This window comes from Bos javanicus, chromosome 1 (genome assembly GCF_032452875.1).
Source record: "Bos javanicus breed banteng chromosome 1, ARS-OSU_banteng_1.0, whole genome shotgun sequence".
Classification (NCBI taxonomy): domain Eukaryota; kingdom Metazoa; phylum Chordata; class Mammalia; order Artiodactyla; family Bovidae; genus Bos; species Bos javanicus.
The window spans coordinates 126,633,096-126,652,741 of record NC_083868.1 but is presented as its reverse complement, the minus strand read 5'-3'; the positions used below and the strand labels follow the sequence as shown (position 1 = coordinate 126,652,741).

General features: G+C 37.8%; 1 protein-coding gene across 3 annotated transcripts in view; it reads right to left on the bottom strand.

The window, feature by feature from the left end:
- GK5 (glycerol kinase 5) overlaps positions 1–19,646 on the bottom strand; it is an 84,540-nt gene that overhangs the window by 28,843 nt on the left and 36,051 nt on the right. For all 3 annotated transcript variants that reach the window (XM_061419667.1, XM_061419672.1, XM_061419678.1), the window contains 8 exons: positions 18,498–18,591; positions 13,265–13,396; positions 6,359–6,434; positions 5,768–5,829; positions 5,612–5,685; positions 5,355–5,415; positions 3,092–3,218; positions 1,622–1,726 (listed from right to left, as the gene is read on the bottom strand). In XM_061419667.1, coding sequence (XP_061275651.1) covers positions 1,622–1,726; positions 3,092–3,218; positions 5,355–5,415; positions 5,612–5,685; positions 5,768–5,829; positions 6,359–6,434; positions 13,265–13,396; positions 18,498–18,591 — 731 coding nt within the window. The remainder of the gene's footprint in view (positions 1–1,621; positions 1,727–3,091; positions 3,219–5,354; positions 5,416–5,611; positions 5,686–5,767; positions 5,830–6,358; positions 6,435–13,264; positions 13,397–18,497; positions 18,592–19,646) is intronic.

Below are 19,646 nucleotides of genomic sequence, written 5' to 3'. Positions count from 1 at the left end.
GAACTATTTTTGTCTTTAAACAAAATCAGCTTAGTTCAAATCAGCAAAGTAAAAAGCCAGACCCTCTCAAAATGTAATCATCAGAGATAGCTATTGCTAATACTTAGGTATATAGCATTACATACTGCATGTATTAAACATGGTTATGTAATATACAGGCTGTTCATTGTTCACAATAGCCAAAAAGTAGAAACCACCCAGATGCCCATCAACTGATGAGTGGATAAACTGTGGCACATCCATATAATGGAAAATTATTCAGCAATAAAAAGAAATGAAGTAATGATACATGCTAAAATATGGGTGAGTGAAAGAAGCCAGTTAGACCACATATTGTTTGATTCCATCCATATGAAATTTCCAGAATACACAAATCTATTGATACAGAAAGTAGATTAACAGTAGCTTAGGGCTGGGGGAGTGGGGTGTGAAATGGGAAATCACCACCAATGGATACGGGAGTTTCTTTTAGGGAGAACAAAAAAATTCTAAATTTAGATTGTGGTGTAAAGATCAGACCTTGCGGTTGCCAAGAGGGAGCAGGGGAAAAGAAAGAGAAGGCTGGGAATTTGGAGTTGGTAGATGTAAGCTATTACATTTAGAATGGATAAACAACAAGGTCCTACTGTAGCACAGGGAACTAGACCCAATCTCCTGAGATAAACCACAATGGAAAAGAATATTAAAAGAAGAATGAATATATGTATAAAATGAGGTCACTTTGCTGTGACTAGCCCAGAGACTGGCACAACAATGTAAATCAACCATACTTGAACCCCACCAGGCTGCTCTGTCCATGGGATTCTCCAGGCAAGAATATTGGAGTAGGTCGCCATTGCCTTCTCCAGGGGATTTCCCAACCCAGGGATCGAACCTACATCTCCTGCATTGGCAAGGGGATTCTTTACCACTGAGCCACCAGTATACTCCAATATAAAATAAAAATTTAAAAAAACAAAAAAAAAAGAGGCTGATGGAACCAGGGCCATACTCTTATGCATAACACTGCATAGCTCCTCCATAGTAGGTTTTCTCTCATACATGACTCTATTCATGACACTGAGAACATTATAAAGGCAATTTAAACTATTCTAAACAAAGAAATCAAAGACTTCTGAGCAGCCAGTGAAAAACAGGAGCATATTTTAAGTGGATGGAAGGAGAATAAAAGGAGGGCTCTCCAGGGAAAGCCAGGACAGGTCACAACTGGAAGGGAGAGCAGGTTTCTAGAGATCACTTAAGTCCAACTTTGCAGACTCAGAATTTTGATTAGACACAGTCACAGACCAACTAGACAGTGAAGAACAAAGATGAAAGACAATGAATGCATCACAAAATAGTGGCTCTATCCGTGGAATTCTCCAGGCAAGAATATTAGAGCAGGTGACCATTTCCTTCTCCAGGGGATCTTCCCAACCCAGGGATCAAACCTGGGTCTCTTGCATTGCAGGCAGATTCTTTACCATTTGAGCCATCAGGGAGGCCCAGATTTTCTTCTAGCATGTGTCATTTTATTTTGAGTTTCATTCAAACAATCCATTCACTCCCTGCTGATTAGCTTATGTGGTTGTCTTGAGTTAGGGCTGGCCTATCTACGAAAGCCATTTAGAAGATAACTTACCTAACTGCTGAGCCCACTCTATGGCAGTGCCTGTGTCTCCCGCATTGCTTTCAGCTAAGCACACCACTTCTTGCCCGATCTTCCACCCAATTAATGGATAAAAGCCTTAAAAACAAATAAACAATATAAGTCAAATAATAAAGAGTGAATTCATTACAGAGGTGTCTGCAGTGGAGCAATCTGATTATCTCAAAAACTAGCAACATGCCTATGGGGTCAGACTGCCTGAGTTCAAATCCCCGCCCTGTCTCATTTTCTAGGTGTGGTTTTACAAGTTTCCAACTTCTTAGCTTCAGTTTCCTTGACTGTAAAACGGCCTACCTCAGAGAGCTCCTGTGAGAATAAACTGAGTTAATACAGAAAAAGAATTAGTGCCTGGCATAGAGTATGAAAAATAAATATTAGCTTTTATCAGCTACAAGCAATCTATGTCTCTAGAAACACAGAAACAATATTTTAATTGAGAAAGTAATGGTTATTACAAGATTTGTTTGTTAGAGAACTAACCATGTTATTACATTTATCTGCAGTTTCTAAATAAGGTTTCTAAACAGAAACAACGATCATTTTCCTTTTTTTTTCCCCTTAATTTTTATAAAGATCATTTTTCTAGCTTTTGTTTTCCCAATTAAGGGGAAATGAAGAACAGTAGGCAGGATGAAAGACAGGAACAAGATTTTAAAATCCACCTCTAAGTAACCATGTTAAAGGAGCAGGGCTCAGACTAAAAGCCCCAAGTGCTCCCGAGTGTAGTTACACAATCTAAATTTCTTGGATTCTGCATTCCAGGATTTCTTCAATTTGGCAGAACAAATTCTTAGTAGTTGTTATTAAAATTCTAAATATACAGGACTTCCCACTCCAGTATTCTTGCCTAAAGAATTCCATGGACAGAAGAGCCTATCGGGCTACAGTCCATAGGCTCACAAAGAGTCGGACATGACTGAGTAACTAACACACTCCCTGGTGGTCCAGTGGTTAAGACTCCATGCTTTCACCACAGGGGCTAGGGGTTCCACCCCTGGTCAGGGAACTATTAATAAGATCCCACATGCCATACTGTGAGCCAAAAAACAAATTAGAATGAAACCCTGAATACACATGCATCACTAGTTGAGAAGTACCAACCCCAAAAATATTCACAAAAAGAATAAATCCCAACACATGAAAGAAATTTTAGAGACCTAGAAAGATGGTTTAAATAAATATAACAAGTGTTAAAGGTAAATCTTTGAAAAGCTGACCAAAATATCCTAATCTTTCTGAATTTTTCCATAGAATCCTGGTTATTTCTTAGTGCTTTTAATTAAAAGAGTAAAAGCAAGTGGGTATTGACTATCTCTAAGACGAATAATGAAAAATATTAGAGAATATCCTTAATATAAAATAGGAAAGTAGTGTCATAAAAATTAAGTGAGTGGAAAAAAAATGATATTTCATTAACAAATAGGATAAATTCTAACTCCTTACCTCCAATACTCTGTTGAGGGTTATTTCCAGTATTAATATCTAAAAACGTCCCAGTTCCCATGGTTAACTTCACATCTCCTGTCTGAAAGCAGCATTCTCCAAACATGGCTGCTTGCTGGTCAGCGACCTGCCAAAACAAACAAATATAAGGTCTTTATGCCTTTAGCACTGGTCCATTTCACTGTATCCCACTGTCTTACTCACTATAGTCTCATGGTTCAATACTTTCTTTCCTTTTTTTCTTTTTCCTTTAAACAAACTCCCTGGTGAGAACATAGCAACAACTATATAACAGGAGTCTCTCTAGGACCATAACATTATGTGGAAAACTAACATGTCTCGGGAATTTTTAGTGGGCAATCTACTTGACCACTTTGAAGAATCATAAGAATAATCTTAATAACAAAAGTCAGAATAAAATTTGTGCAGAAAAAAACAGCTAAGGTTCGTTATTTGCAACTTGCAAGCACCTTCATTCATTAGTCAAAATAACAGACCACACAAATTTCCCTTTTAAGAAGTAGCATAGGCGTGGCTCAGAGGTTAAATTGTCTGCCTGGAATGCGGGAGACCCAGGTTCGATCCCTGGGTCGGGAAGACTCCCTGGAGAAGGCAATGGCACCCCACTCCAGTACTCTTGCCTAGAGAATCCCATGGACGGAGGAGCCTGGTAGGCTACAGTCCATGGGGTTGCAAAGAGTAGGACACGACTGGGCGACTTCACTTTCACTTTCATAGGTGAATAAGTAGATGTAGGTTAAAACCATATATTTCCCAACCATACATTTTTGTTAAAAAGAAAAATTATAACTTCTTTTTTTTTTGGCCACAACACATGGCTTGTGGGATCTCAGTCCCCCGATCGGGAATTGAACTCTAGCCATGACAGTGAAAGTGTCAAATTCTAACTACCAGACCACCAGGGAACTCCCTATAACATTTGCTAATGTAATACATGTAGATATATTTAATATATATACACCACAATATTTTAAGAACCAAAACTCACCTGAAGAATGCTTTCTCACTAATCAATAAGTTTTCTGCTGCTGCTGCTGCTGCTAAGTCACTTCAGTTGTGTCCGATTCTGTGCGACCCCAGAGATGGCAGCCTACCAGGCTCCCCCATCCCTGGGATTCTCCAGGCAAGAACACTGGAGTGGGTTGCCATTTCCTTCTCCAATGCATGAGAGTGAAAAGTGAAAGTGAAGTCGCTCAGTTGTGTCCAATTCTTCGTGATCCCATGGACTGGAGCCCACCAGGCTCCTCCGTCCATGGGATTTTCCAAGCAAGAGTACTGGAGTGGGGTGCCATTGCCTTCTCCGAGTAAGTTTTCTAGTCATACCTTAATCTAAACCTGAGCCTACTCTGAGTTGAATAGGGAATTTGTAATTTGAGAATTAAATTGCCCTCCCCTCACTTGACTCCTCCACCTACTGGAGTGAGTGTCTATGTAGGGTCAGATGTTCTACACCTCCTTCTTAAGCTGCTACAGGAAATTAAAAGCAAGGCCTGAGTTTCTATAGTCAAGAAAGAAACCTCAGGGGCACTCCTGGTGGTCCAGTGGCTAAGACTCTGTGCTCGCAATGCAGGGGGCCTGGGTTTGATCCCTAGTCAGGAAACTAGATCCCACATGTTGCAACTAAGAGTTCACATGCCACAACTAAAGATCCTGCATGTATCAACTAAGACCTGGCACAGCCAAATTAAGTAACTAATTACTAAAAGGAAACAAAGAAACCTCAAAAACCAGAAACAGCTAATTTTTCACTCATCCACAGATTCTTTACCGTCTCAGTAGAGGAAGGATTTTATAAAATGTAAATGCACTTTAAAAAATAATAAAAAATAAAATGCAAATATTTGTCTTCTTTATTTTAATTGCCCTCTCACAGTTTCTTATATTAATATAAATTAAGCACTGGCCCTATCACTGCTTCCTGTCTCAGAGTATCAAATATAAACCACATATTACTCAGACTACAACATTTTCTAAAAATTTAACATAGTACTTTTCTGAAAAACAACATATAGAGAAGTCAGAAAAAGTTACAAAGAATTTCCATGATAGAACACTAGCCCATTGGTCCCCTTTCCAGAAAACAGAGAATCCTTCTGATTATATTCAGGGCCCTTTAACTTAAAAACAAAAAACACACTCTTCTGCTTGGACGTTTGTGTTTCTTAAACTAAACCTAACTATTCACAGATATTCATTTAGTTTATATACTATACAAGGAAAAATCCTCAAGTTTTCTACTTACCAAGGCCACTATTGGTATAGGCACACCAAATATCTCTTCATCCACTGATCCAAAATTGTGGCTTCAAATAAAATTGATTAAAAAGTAAGTTATAGCTCTAGAAATATTAATTCTAAAATTTAATATAGCCCCAAAAGTTACATAATGAACATATAAGCACCTTGGAGGTGTAATAGTGATAAAATAATTTTCCCCCCGAAGGCGAGGTGAATTCAGGGACAATTTTGCTGGTTTCTATATCTGATTTTCATTATTACCTCGTATCCTTCACAGGAGGCAGGAAAGACAGCGGGATTGAAAGCAGGGAGGTAACGATCTTGCTCCAACACATCTGGGCATAAAAATATGTCATCAAAATCCTAGCTAAATTATACAAAAATTGGTGATTCAAAAAGAAGGGGAAAAAACTTTACCTCATATGGGTCAAAAAGTCCAGTTGTGCTGGCATTTGAAAAATCTGTGGCAAATTCAGAACCTAAATTTACATTGGAAATGATCTATTTATTATCAGGTAGTGTCAGTCTACACCCATATCCTTATCAGTCTCAACCTTGCCTGCTCTCAAATTCATTCAAAATGTGCATTTCCAGTGCAAAGTCTCCAAAGTAATTTCCTGTTTAACGCTTTTAGGCACATTGTCAGCTCGATTCCCAGTTTAAAGATGAGGAAAGGGGCTCAGAGAAGCAATGTGATTACCTACAGCTATATACTCTAGGTACAGTTGCAAAGAAGCAGATTCAGTATTGAACTCAAGTCTTACCACTCTCAAACATAAGACTTTTCTCAGTCTTATGTTTGAGGTGTCATCACAATTTAAAAATCACTCTTGTCTTAGAAAATATCTGAAATTAATCTAGCTTTACAATAACAGGAAGTTATTAGGGTCCCAGAAAAAACAGGATGTCTGGGATATGGGGGAAAAAGTTTAAAACTTTCGCTTCTTTAAGATGAATGATTTCTATCAGTCAAATTCCAGTTACCTGAGCAGATCAAATCACCTTTACCTTTTGTGAGCTTATGTAACAACCAGGTATCAACAGTCCCAAAGCAGCAATTTTCTTCTTCCACTGCCTTTTGCACCTTGAAAACACAACAGCACATGATCAGTTCAAAAGGGATAAATTGTTAAGTGCATGATCAAGTGCCAATCACTAAACACAGTATCATCCCATTTTTTATAAAAATTTATATACAGAGAAATAATTTCTAGAATTTACCCTCAACAATTCTAAGCAATTACTACAGAGTATGAAAGGCTTTAGTTTTACACTGAGCATGCTTATTTTTGTGATGAAGAAAAAGTGTATCTATTTTTTAGTTTACATATATGAATATGCCTAAATATAGAAAGTCTAAGTGGGATATAGCACAATAAAGCTCACAGGTCAAATCAAAACAGTTGCTTGTTTCTGTATCACAAGTTAAGAATGCTTTTTTAATTTTATAATGGTTAAAAGAACAAAAAGAATACTTTGTAACACACGAAACATGAAATTCAACTTTCCATTTCCTTTAAGTTTTACTGAACACAGAGAGCACAGCCACGCTCATTTCTTTCTGTATTATTTATGGCTACTTTCATGCTACACTGGCAGACTGGTTGCGAGGGAGTCCTCATGACCTCTGAAAGCCTAAATATTACTTACTTGGCACATCACAGAAGAAATCTGCCAAAGCAAAAAAACAATCAAAATCTCCTTAAACTAGCTAACAGAGAAACTGCCAAGCTTGTAAAGCTATCGTTAACTTACTGGAAAACAATTCCCCAAATCCTACTTGGTCATCTCTCCAACTCTTATTTGTCCTTTAAGACTAGCGTTTCCTGGATATGCCCAACCCAGCATCCAAGGACATCTCTCATACAGTCACTATCTCACAACACCATTCATTCCCTAAGCTCCTTAAGAGCAGGAACTAGATTCCATTTATAACTCCAACACCTAGGGACATCCCTTATCCCTTTCAAATAACAGATGTTTAAAAAAAAAAAAAAAAAAACTTGCTAAATAAATGAGGTAAAAAAACAGCAAATGCACATATTTAAGAATGAATTATATTTTAATAGTAGAAGGGATCAATGAAAGAAGATGAATGGCATAAGTTTTAAAAAGAGAAGTCACCTGTAGATTTCTTTTAACAAGTATTTTGAAGAGTCAGGTGTTATATCACTTAAATATGGAGTGTGTACATGCATGCTAAGCCGCTTCAGTCGTGTCCAACTCTTTGCAATCCCTTGGACTGTAGCCCCCCAGGTTCTTCTGTCCATGGGATTCTCCAGGCAAGAATATGGAGTGGGTTGCCATGCCCTCCTTCAGGAGATCTTCCAGACTCAGTGACTGAACCTGTACCTCCTGTGACTCCTACACTACTACTACTACTACACTCCTACACTACTTTACCGCTGAGCCACTGAGGAAACCCTAAATATGGAATACTTTAAGTAAAATAATGATATTTGAAACTTTCTAAATTTAGAAATTGTGATTCTCTAATTTGTTTCAAATTAGACAAAGGTTCATCTGCATCTTTCTTTTTTTGCCATGCCATGTGTCATGATCCTAGTTCCCTGACCAGGGACTGAATCTGTGCCCCTGGCATTGGGAGTGCAGTGTTAACCGCTGGACCAACAGGCAGGTCCCCAAAGGTTAATCTGTATTTCAGCAAGTAGCAACAATGCCCACCAGGTAGTAAACTCACCTGTTCATTTAAAAACTACTTCAGGGCCAGCCCCTCTGATAGGCAGTAGGTCCTCATTAGGTTAGTGAGGGAGAGAGTAGTCAGGGCTTCCTAACGCAGGAGGACCAAGAGCAATCCTCTTCACGTTGGGTTAAGACTCCAAATGACTCTACTCTAGGAGTAGGGGTAAACTAAAAGCTTCTTACAGGAACTCCATCTCAGCTTTGAATCATTTCAATCAAGCTGGATTTAGAAGAGGCAGAGGAATCAGAGATCAAATTGCCAACATCTGCTGGATCACAGAAAAAGCAAGAGAATTCCAGAAAAATATATACTTATGCTTCATTGACTACGCTAAAGCCTTTGACTGTGGATCACAACAAACTGTGGAAAATTCTTAAAGAGATGAGAATACCAGACCACCTTATCTGCTTCCTGAGAAACCTGTGTGCAGGTCAAGAAGCAACAGTTAGAACCAGACGTGAAACAATGGACTGCTTTAAAATTGGGAAGGGAGTATGTCAAAGCTGTATATTGTCACCCTGCAATCAAACCAGTCAATCCTAAAGGAAATCAACCCTGATATTCATCAGAAGGACTGATGCTGAAGCTAAAGCTCCAATACTTCGGCCACCTGATGCGAAGAGCTGATTCACTGGCAAAGACCCTGATGCTGGGAAAGACTGAAGGCAGGAGGAAAAGGGGCAACAGAGGCTGAGATAGTTGGATGGCATCACCTACTCAATGGACATGAGTGTGAGCAAACTCTGGGAGATGGTAAAGGACAGGGAAGCCTGGTGTACTGCGGCCCATGGCATCACAAGGAGTCAGACATGACTTAGTGACTGAATAACAGCAACAAAGTAATCAGGCATATGAGGAAACAAGAGAACATTGTGGCGGGGGTGGCTGGTGAGGGTGGGAAAGAGAAAGAGACAATCCATAGGAGTTACAAATACTAGCCATGGATTTTAAAATAACATGATGATTTGAGGCATGGGGGTGGAAAGAAATTCTAAAACTTAAAAACGAAGAACTTAATGCTTGGGTTTTAATAACACTGTATTAGAAACAAAGAGATAATAAAAGAGTTGGAAGACCAGTTAGATGAAAATACCCAAAATAAGGCCCATAGAGACCAAAGAATGGAAAATATGTAATAAAGAGTGGGAGTCAAAAAGGATTTAGTCAAAAGATCCAACATACATGTAAGCAGATTTTCAGGAGAATGGAGCAGAAATTTATACTTGAAGATAATAGTTGATATTATCAGTTTTCCAAATCAACAAGATATCAAGCAATGAATTTAAAACTTCCTACAAGGCCCAAGCTTCCCAGGTAGCACTAGTGGTAAAGGATCTGTCTGCCAATGCAGGAGATGTAAGAGACATGAGTTCAAGCCCTGGGTTGGGAAGATCCCTTGGAGAAGGGAATGGCAACCCACTTCAGTAGTCTTGCCTGGAGAATCCCATGGACAGAGGAGCCTGGCGGGCTATAGTCCATGGGGTCGCACATGGTCGGATATGACTGAAGCAACTTAGCGTGCATGCATGCATGAGGCCCAAGCAGGTTGTCACACTGAGATAAGTGCAGAAAATGTGCTTGATCAAGCCAACATCCATACATAACAAAATATCTTAGCAAACAGGAAAAGGAGAGTATTTCCTTAAATTTGATAAAGAATATCTAAAGAAAACCTATCATAGATTCATACTAAATGGTGAAATGTCAAAAGCTTTTGTTTCAAGATCAGGATGAGAAAAGGATCTTTGCAGTCATCCTTTCTAGTCAATATATATCCTGCAGGTCCTTATCAACATAAAGAATAAGAAATAAAAGTAGAGTCATATTTCTGCATCACATGTTAGTAGGAAATGATAAATTAAACCAATGAGATACTACTTCACAACTATTGTGTGTTAGTCACTCAGTCATGTCCAACCCTTTGCAACCCCATAGACTGTGAAAGTGAAAGTGAATTCTCTCAGTCGTGTCCGACTCTTTGTTGCCCCATGGATTGTAGCCTACCAGGCTTCTCTGTCCATGGAATTCTCCAGGCAAGAGTGCTGGAGTGGGTTGCCATTTCCTTCTCCAGGGGATCTTCCCAACCCAGGGATTGAACCCAGGCCTCCCACATTGCAGGCAGATGCTTTACCATCTATGCCACCAGGGAAGCCCATGGACTGTAGCCCACCAGATTCCTCTGTCATGGGATTCTCCAGGAAAGAGTAGTGGAGTGGGTTGCCATTTCCTTCTCCACTTCACAACCTCACAACTATTAGAAGAGCTAAAATCCAAAGTACTGACATCAAATGTTAGCAAGGATACGAAGCAACTCCCATTCATCGTTGGGATGAATGCAAAATGGTAGATCCACTTCAGAAGACAATTTGGCAGTTTCTTAACAAATTTAAAACATACTCTTACCTTATCATCCAGCAATTGCATACCTAGGTATTTACCCAAATGAGGTGAAAATTTATGTTCATATAAAATCTGCACAGTGAAACCACTGTGAATGATACTGTAATTGTAGATATACCACATTAATAATACTTTATAATAATGTGTCACTATTGATTAATCAATTGTAACAAATGCAGCATATTAATAACAGGAAAACTGTACTGGGGAAATATGGAAACTCTGTACTTTCTGCTCAAGGTTTCTGTAAACCTAAAACTCCTCTAAAATTAAAATTTACTAATTTCTTAATGGACAAATGATTTATTCAGCTTGCATATATCTTCTTGAGTCAGTCTGGGTAGTTTGTGCAATTTCTAAGAAATTTCCCCTTTTATTTAAGTTATCTAATTTGCTGGCATACGCTTGTTCATAGTATTGTCTAATGTTTTTAACTTCAGTGAAGCTGGAATTAATATTAACTTTTTCATTCATAATTTTAGTTATCTGGATCTTCTTTTTGTTTCTTCTTTTTCTTTGTCAGTCTAGCTAATCTTTTCAAACCCACTTTTGATTCTATTGATTTTTTCAACTGTTTTTCTATTCTTTATTTCAACAGTTTTCACTCTAGTCTTTATATTACTTTCCTTCTGCTTGTCTGGGTTTTCAGTTTGCTCATTTATTTCCCCAGTGTCTTAAGATAGAATATTAGATTTGTTTTAACATAGTCTCTCTATATAATATAGTCTTAATCTATATTTCCTTGTAAACACTATTCTTGGTACATCACATTTTGGTATACTATGTTTTCATTCATTTTCATTCATCTCAAAATATGTTCTAATATCTCTTGAGATTTTTTTTCAACCGATTATTTAAAATGCTTTGTTTAATTTCCACATAGTTTTGAACTTCCCAACTTTCTATTACTTATTTCAAATTTCATTCCTTTGTAGTTGTAGAAATACTTTGTATAATTTCAGCCCTTTTAAATGTATTGAGACTGTATTATGGTGTATAGTCTATCCTGGAGAAGCTTCCATACACCCTTAAGAAGGATGTGTATCCTGTTGTTATTAGCTTTCTATAAAAGTCTATTAGTCTAGATAGTTTATGCTATGGTTCAAGTTTTCTGTTTCCTTATTGATCTTCTCTCCAGCTGTTCTACCAATTATTGAAATGGGGTACTGACATCTCCGACTACCACTGATGCATTGTTTATTTTCACTTTTGGTTCTGCCAATTTTTGTTTTCTGTATTTCAGAACACTGTTATTAGGTGCATACAAGTTTGTAATTGTTGTGTATTTCTGATGGATTGACTTATTATTATAAAATGCTCTTCTTTATCTTTAGTAAAACTTTTGTTTGTTTTTAAAGTCTGTTTTATCTAATATTAGAATGGTCACTTAGCTTATGGTTGCTGTTTGCATGGACATCTTTTCTATCCATTGACTTTTCAAAAAAATATTTCACTGAGGTATAGCTGATTCACATTGTTGTATGAATTTCTGCTATATAGCAGAATGATTCAATTATATATATGTATATATATTCTTTTTCATATTTTTTCCATTACAGTTTATCACAGAATATTGACTGTAGCTCTGTGTGCTACAGAGTAAGTCCTTGTCATCCTATATATTCTAATTTGCACCAGCTGATCTCAGACTCTCAATCATTCCCTCAACAACTCCCTCTCCCCCTTGGCAATCACAAGTCTGTCTTCTGTATGTCTGTGAATCTGTTCTGTATAGTAGATTCCATCCATTTACTCTTTTATTTAAGTGTCATTTTGACTCATTTACCAGCCTTTTGCATTTTCTTTTTTGGGGAGGGGCATGCTGATCAGGGACTGAACCTGGGCCCCAGAAGTGAAAGCCCAGAACTCTCCCTCCAGACCACAAGGGAACTCCCCATTTAATCTTAACTGATCTGTTTTTCTGGTCTAAAGTATGTCTCCTGTAAGATAGCACACAGTTTGATTTCATTTTTTTAATCTAGTCTAAAATCACAATGAAATATCACAACCAACCCACCAAAATGGCTAAAATTAAAGACTGATAATATCAATTATGATGGTAAATGAAATTAAAATCTCTCATTCACTGCTGAGGAGTGTGCAAATTGACAAAAACTGGAAAAACGTTTGATATTATCCACTAAAGGTGAAAATATATATACACCTTTATGCCCTAAAAAATTCCATTCCCATGTATAGATACAATAGAAATACATTTACAGCAATAGAAATACAGAGCATTATTCATAATGGCCCCAGACTGGAAATAACGCTAATGTACATGAACAGAATGGATACACACACCCTGGTAAAATCACATGCTGAACACTAAATTACAATGAGAATATAATAAAATTAATGTACACACAGTGGTATATTTCACAAATATAATGCCAAGCAAAAGGAGTCAGATACAGAAGAATAAACACTGCATGATTCCATTTACAAAGTTCAAAAATATTCCAGCAAAGAAACCTACGTGTAGTGTCCAGGAATAAACATGTAAATTACAAAAATGGAAAGAAAATGTCACACACAGTGCCACCATGTTCTATTTCTTGATTCAAGTAGTGTTAAACAGACGTTTGTTCCAAAAATATCACTGAGTGGTAGGTACATTTTGGTTCATTTACTTTTCTGTATGTGACATGATTCACCATTAAAATGTTTTAAAGAAATATTGAGTAAAGATTCCTTGTCTTCCATCCCAATGTGGTAGACACAATTTTCCCTCAAATAATCAAATTAATGTCCTTATTCCTTCCATTTTTTTCATTCCTCAAACACACACACACACAATCTTTTCTTACCTCAGTCAGGTTCTGCAAAATCCAGGCCAATCTCAAAGAAACATGCTGAGTTGTGAAAGTGAACAAACTGGCTGCTAGAAATTGTTTACTTCTAGTGAAAAAGTGCAGTACTCGGCAGGAACTGTGTATGAGCTATTTTTTTAAAAAAAAGATATTTTAGGAAAATGTGTTTAATGGCGTTTAATGTTTCTATATCAATTCTATACACATGCAAACAAACTCAACAGCAAACAACTTCTTTAATTCCTTATATAGTGTCCTCAGCACATAAGGAAATCAAGCAAAGCACCCTAAGAGGTCAATTTGCAGTCTAAAATATGAAACGTGACACACCTACTATGAATGTCTTCAGAACACTGCAGGCTCAAGTACTTACAAAAACCTTTGAAAAATAACTATTTTATACTTCTTTACCTATTTTCAACTATGGAAGTAAAGCAAGAGGGTCAAGGGAGAAGGCTATTTTTCTATTAGAAATATATTTTTAATCAACTTAGTATTAACCCAGAAGGGAAGTTTCCCTACACATTAAGTGTTTAAAATTTGGGATGAATTATTTTATTTAATACTATTTATATTTATCTAATGACTAAAGATGAAATATACAGTTTTAAGTTTACTTCTTAGTAATGCAAAATCTTTAATTGGAAAAAAAAAAAAAGCCTTATACAAAAAACTAGCATTGAGTTTTAAGGTTTGTAAGACATACTAGAAAAAACCCCCCAAAACAACAAAATAAACACGTATCCTGCTACCTAATGACAAAGATGCAGATGGATGATTCAACTTCTGAAACTGATGTTTTACAAAAAATTCAATTACAGAGAATTTATCTACTTGCGTTTTTCCCTCGGTTATTCCTACTCCTTCTCAAAAGAAATTGAAAGATTTTGGTTTATTTAAAATAGAAATACAAATTTATTTTTCCTTCATTTTTGGCATAAGGCATCAATCAATAAATGTGTAGACTCAGTTCTCTCATTACAGTTTTGTTCTTCATTTTTTTTTTGAACAATAGACTTCAACTTTTTTCACCTTTTCTTTCTTTTTGATGAGAGCATTTAAGTTCTACTCTCTTAGCAAATTTCAGTTATACAATATAGAATTATTAACTATAGTCATCACATTACACGTTAGATTCCCAGACCTTATTCATCTTATAACCAGAAATAGTACCCTCCTTTTCATCCTGTTCAGTACTCTGACCTTCTGCAGGCCAACCTTCTGCACTTTACATTACTTATTAAATACAAGACTTTTAAAAAAGTATTTAATAATCCTCTTTCTGATGTGTTATATGTTAAGAAATGCTTCAAACTGAAGTTCTTCCTCTACAAGCAACCAGATTTTTCTCTATAAAGACTTAGATTTGGGATCCTTCAGGGATCTTCTGTTAAAATGTAGATACTTTGGTGGGGGCACACAAAAAATATTAAGACTTCTAACACCTGCACTTTTAGTCAACATACGAACAATGAACACTTTTGTTCATATACTGAACAACTATTATTGAGTGCCTTCCAAGTCCCAAGAACAGTGCTAAGGCCCTGAGAAAATAGAGCAAACAGGCAGAATCCCCGTCTTCTTGAAATTTACATTCTAGCAGGAAGAGACAGGTAAATAAGTAATCAAATCAATAAATGAGATCATCCAAGAATACAATGGTTCTAAAATGAACCCCTATTTAATATACTACTAAAAAAGAAAAAATGCTATAAGTTACGTTGTGACATAATGCTAAGATATAATTCATGGTTAAAATGACAAAAAAAAAAAAAAATCCCTGATGATTAAAAATGCATCCTGTTTAAAAATCATCGGGCTTCCCTGATAGCTCATTTGGTAAAGAATCTGCCTGCAATTCAGGAGACCCCAGTTCAATTCCTGGGTTGGGAAGATCCCCTGGAGAAGGGAAAGGCTACCCACTCTAGTATTCTGGTCTGGAGAATTTCATGGACTGTATAGTCTGTGGGGTAGCAAAGAGTCAGATACGACTGAGCAACTTTCACTTTAAAAATCATTCTTTTCAAAATTAGAAAAAATACACATCTTATAACTCATACACTGCTGGTGGAAATGTAAATGGTACAACCACTCTGAAAAAAAAGTACAGCATTTATTGTCTTATAAACAAAACACACAATTACCCTATATTCTAGCAGTCATCCTCTTGGGGTACTTATCTCAGAGAAATGAAAACTTATGCTCACATAAAACCCCATAAGCAAATGTTCATAACAGCTTTATTGGTAACAGCCCCAAACTGACTCTAGCACAGATGTCCCTCAACAGGTGGCTCATGAATAAAACTCGGCAATAAAGCAGAAAGGAGTACCGATACATGTAATAACTTGTGTTCTCCAGGGAATTATACTAAGCGAAAAATGACCCAGATTAAAAAAGGTTATGCTGCACGATGCCACATGTCTCACATTTTTGAAACGAGAAAAATTTGAAATGAAGGACAGATTAGTGGTTGCAACGAGCTAAGGATGGGAGAGGGTGGGGAGGAACGCATGAGTGAGGCAGATGTGGTTATAAAAAAGCAGCACGAGGGATCCTTGTAGTGATGAAAGTATTCAGTGCCTTGACTGTGGTGCCAGGTAAACGAACATGCGGAAAAAACTATAGAAACTAAAACACATACACCTATAAACAGAGATGAGTAAGAGTAAAGCTGGGAAAATCTGAATACGATCTATGGAATATATTAATGTCGATATTCTGGTTTAACATTATGCTATAGTTTTGTGAAATGTTACCACTTGAGAGAAGGTAAGGGATCTCTGTATTATTTCTTACAACTGCATGTGAATCTACAATTGTCTCAATTAAAACTTCAGTTGAGAAATGTGTGTTAGATCTTTGAAGTTTGAGGACTGTTGTGAAAGAAAGGACAGTAATAAAGACTGGATTGGAGGCAGGGGATGTTGCTATAAATAAGATGGCAGAGAAGGGCTCCCACAGAGGAGGAGACGGCAAGCCGGGCCCCGACGATGAGAAGAGTCCAGCCATGATGGTGGAGGGGGTCCCTTGCAGGGATGAGGGCTTTAGGGTGAGAAAGGGCTTGAGGGCTGGCAAAATGGGAGCCTAACCCTTAGCAGCTTCAGGGAGAGCGGGGTCTGGAAAGAGGTCAGGGTCAAACAATGATAAGAAGTTAGGATTTTATGCTAAAAGCAAAGAAAAGCCTTAGCAGCCATTAGGCACGAATCAGGACAACAGTGAGAAGAAGCATTGGTGCCTGGAGGAGACATGGTGCTGGGAAATGGCCCCATGCGCCAATTTCTTCATCACTTTGCCTGGGGACAGTGGTGGCTAAACTCACTACCTTGGTGCCAGCTCTGACACATTCTCCCTAAACATTTCCAAGAACCTCCATCACTGCTGTCACCACAAGGATCTGGAAAAGGACAGTTACAGGGTAGGGTTCCTTCAGCAGGACCGGCTCTGCAATTTTGTGTGCTAAACTCTTATGAATCTGTTTGTATGCATTTCTCTGCTAGGAGAGGCCCAAAGTTACGTCATAGACATGTTCGGTATCAAGTAGCCAAAGTCCTTTAAATGTTCAGTTTTGTGCCTGATGCCAGTTTTATGTCACAGCTTGAGATTTGGGGCTTATTCTACAGAAATAAATGTTCTCACAATTTATTTTCAAGGGCATAAACATTTTAAACACTTCAGTGACCAACTTAAGTGAAGTGAAGTGAAGTGAAGTGAAGAAGTGAAGTGAAGTGAAGTCGCTCAGTCATGTCCGACTCTATGCGACCCCATGGACTGTAGCCTACCAGGCTCCTCCGTCCATGGGATTTTTCAGGAAGAGTACTGGAGTGGGTTGCCATTTCCTTCTAGAGGGGAACTTCCCAACCCAGGGATCGAACTCGGGTCTCCCACGTTGTAGGCAGATGCTTACCGTCTGAGCCACAAGGGAAGCCATCTTAAGGAATCGAATGTCTAATAAATTGACTGATTAAAAACTAAAATTATATGTTAAATATAACTGCACATTATACACAGTACAATTTTAAAGTATACCAAAGTTCACAACATTTCCTTATAATCCCTTTCAACACCCTTGCTCTTTCTGTAAACAGCATCTCTGATATTCAACTTCACAAGCTATTAAGGGAGAATACATTTTTATATATTAAACTAACAAAAAAATCAGTGTGGGTGAGACTATGGCAGATATGCTTCATTCATGTATTACTGTCATATTTATAATATGTTGGGTTGACCAAAAAGTTGGTTTGGTTTTCCCTCATGATGTTATGAAAAAGCCAAACAAACTTTTTGGCCGACCCAATATTTGGACTTGCTTTTCATATAAAATTAATGTCTTCAAACATTTATTAAGGAAACCTGATGTTCCAGACACTCCCCTATCCGTCACCTAGGAGGGGCAGCCTAGCTGAGAAAGCATTTAACTGTGTGGTATTAGAAGCATTAAAATAATCAATACTGCATAGTTAGTCTTACAATTATTGGAGAAGGAAATGGCAACCCACTCCAGTGTTCTTGCCTGGAGAATCCCAGGGATGGGGGAGCCTGGTGGGCTGCCGTCTATGGGGTTGCAAAGAGTCGGACACGACTGAAGCGACTTAGCAGCAGTCTTATAATTAATATTTAGTATAATATAATATAATAATATTTGGTCTTGATTATAAGACCAAATACTGCAGGTATCACATTTGAGGGGCTGGAAAACTGCCTTCCTCTTCGACTCAGTAACCTCACACTTCTGAGTGATGTATCGCAACCGCTGCCTGTCGTCACCAGCGCTGTCACCGCCTTACCACGTGCCAGGCATCATGCTGAAAGATTGCGGCAGTCAGGCAGTCAGCTAGTTATCTACCTCAATATCCATTCTCCACTTTCATAACTATGTCCAGATGATAAAATCTGGACATGGTCTGTACCTATAGTGGACATAGTCTGTATTTTTTCTATTTCTCCAGGAATAAGAATGAATTCTCAGTAACTTGTGAACCTCTGGCCCACCCCAAATCACCACAGGACTTCATGAAGAGTAGCTGTTAAGCACTTCAACCCACCACACATACTTCTGGGTGACTCCTATTAAATTTCACTAGTATGGGGAGTGTGCATGTGCATGTTATTCTCTTCTTAATGTCCTAAAACATCATCAGTAGATTATATAATTCAGCATACAGCTGAAGAATATATACGGGAAAAACAGTAACATCCAAATCACAGAACATAAGAAAAAGATTACCTTCATTAAAAGAGAACTATTCCAAGATTTTACAAGTTCAGTAGCTCGTAGGTCTTGCCAACTAATGAAGTTGTGGAAATGCTTTCCCGTTTTCCTAAGAAAGATGGAAACAGTATTTTGAGACTCATTATAAATCAGTGACTACATTATATAAAAGACCTGCTGCCACAAGAGAAAACAAATTTAGAGGTCAAACTGTAATTTCAACATATGATTTAATTAGGTGGGGCTCTGTAAATGTCTCTTTTTGATTTGACAAATTGAGCACACTTTGTAACAATTATGTGATATATAGCATAAATTTTTCAATCAGATTCTATCCAAAAAGTTATCCTTTTTGAAGCATGACAATGTGGGCACTTCCAAAAACAAAGCAAAACTGATGAAACATCTTTAAAGAAGCTGATACAACTTTAAAAGCAAGATAAAGAAGCCGATGCTTTTTCCTTTCATTGTACTTATCTTGATAATACACAATCAGATAAAAACTGTCCTACAGGAGTGCTGAAATGTAGCCTTATCCTATTTTATGCTTCTCAACTTTAGGACTGGTTAGCCACTGGCAACCTACCCGGCTTCCCAAAATTTGTTCAAAAAAATAAATAAATAAATTCAACAAACTGGGTCAACACTACAATGAAAGTATAGCCTTAAGAAATATAGTAGAAATAAATACTTTTTCCTTTGAGGCTCCTGCAAATCAATCACTGTCATCCACTCAGCTCCAGCATCCAGCCCTGGCTGGCCTGCTGTCTTTCCTCCAGGAGGAAACATTACCCCTGCGTGACCGTGAAAGTGAAAAGTGAAAATGTTAGTCCCTCAGTCATGTCCAACTCTTTGCGACCCCATGGACTATAGCCCACCAGGCTCCTCTGTCCATGGAATTCTCCAAGCAAGAATACTGGAGTGGGTTGCAATTTGCTTCTCCAAGGGATCTTCCCGACCCAGGGATTGAACCCAGGTCTCCCACATCACAGGCAAACTCTTTACCATCTGGGCCACCAGACCACGTTCAATTCCCAAGACTGTCATTTCCAGTGCTTCTTTAGCAGTCCTCACCCAGGGTCACATCCTCAACTTTACCACCTGGAAACATTCTACCACTGGTATTCTATCACTGTGTTATAAACCTGAAACACTGTAAATCAA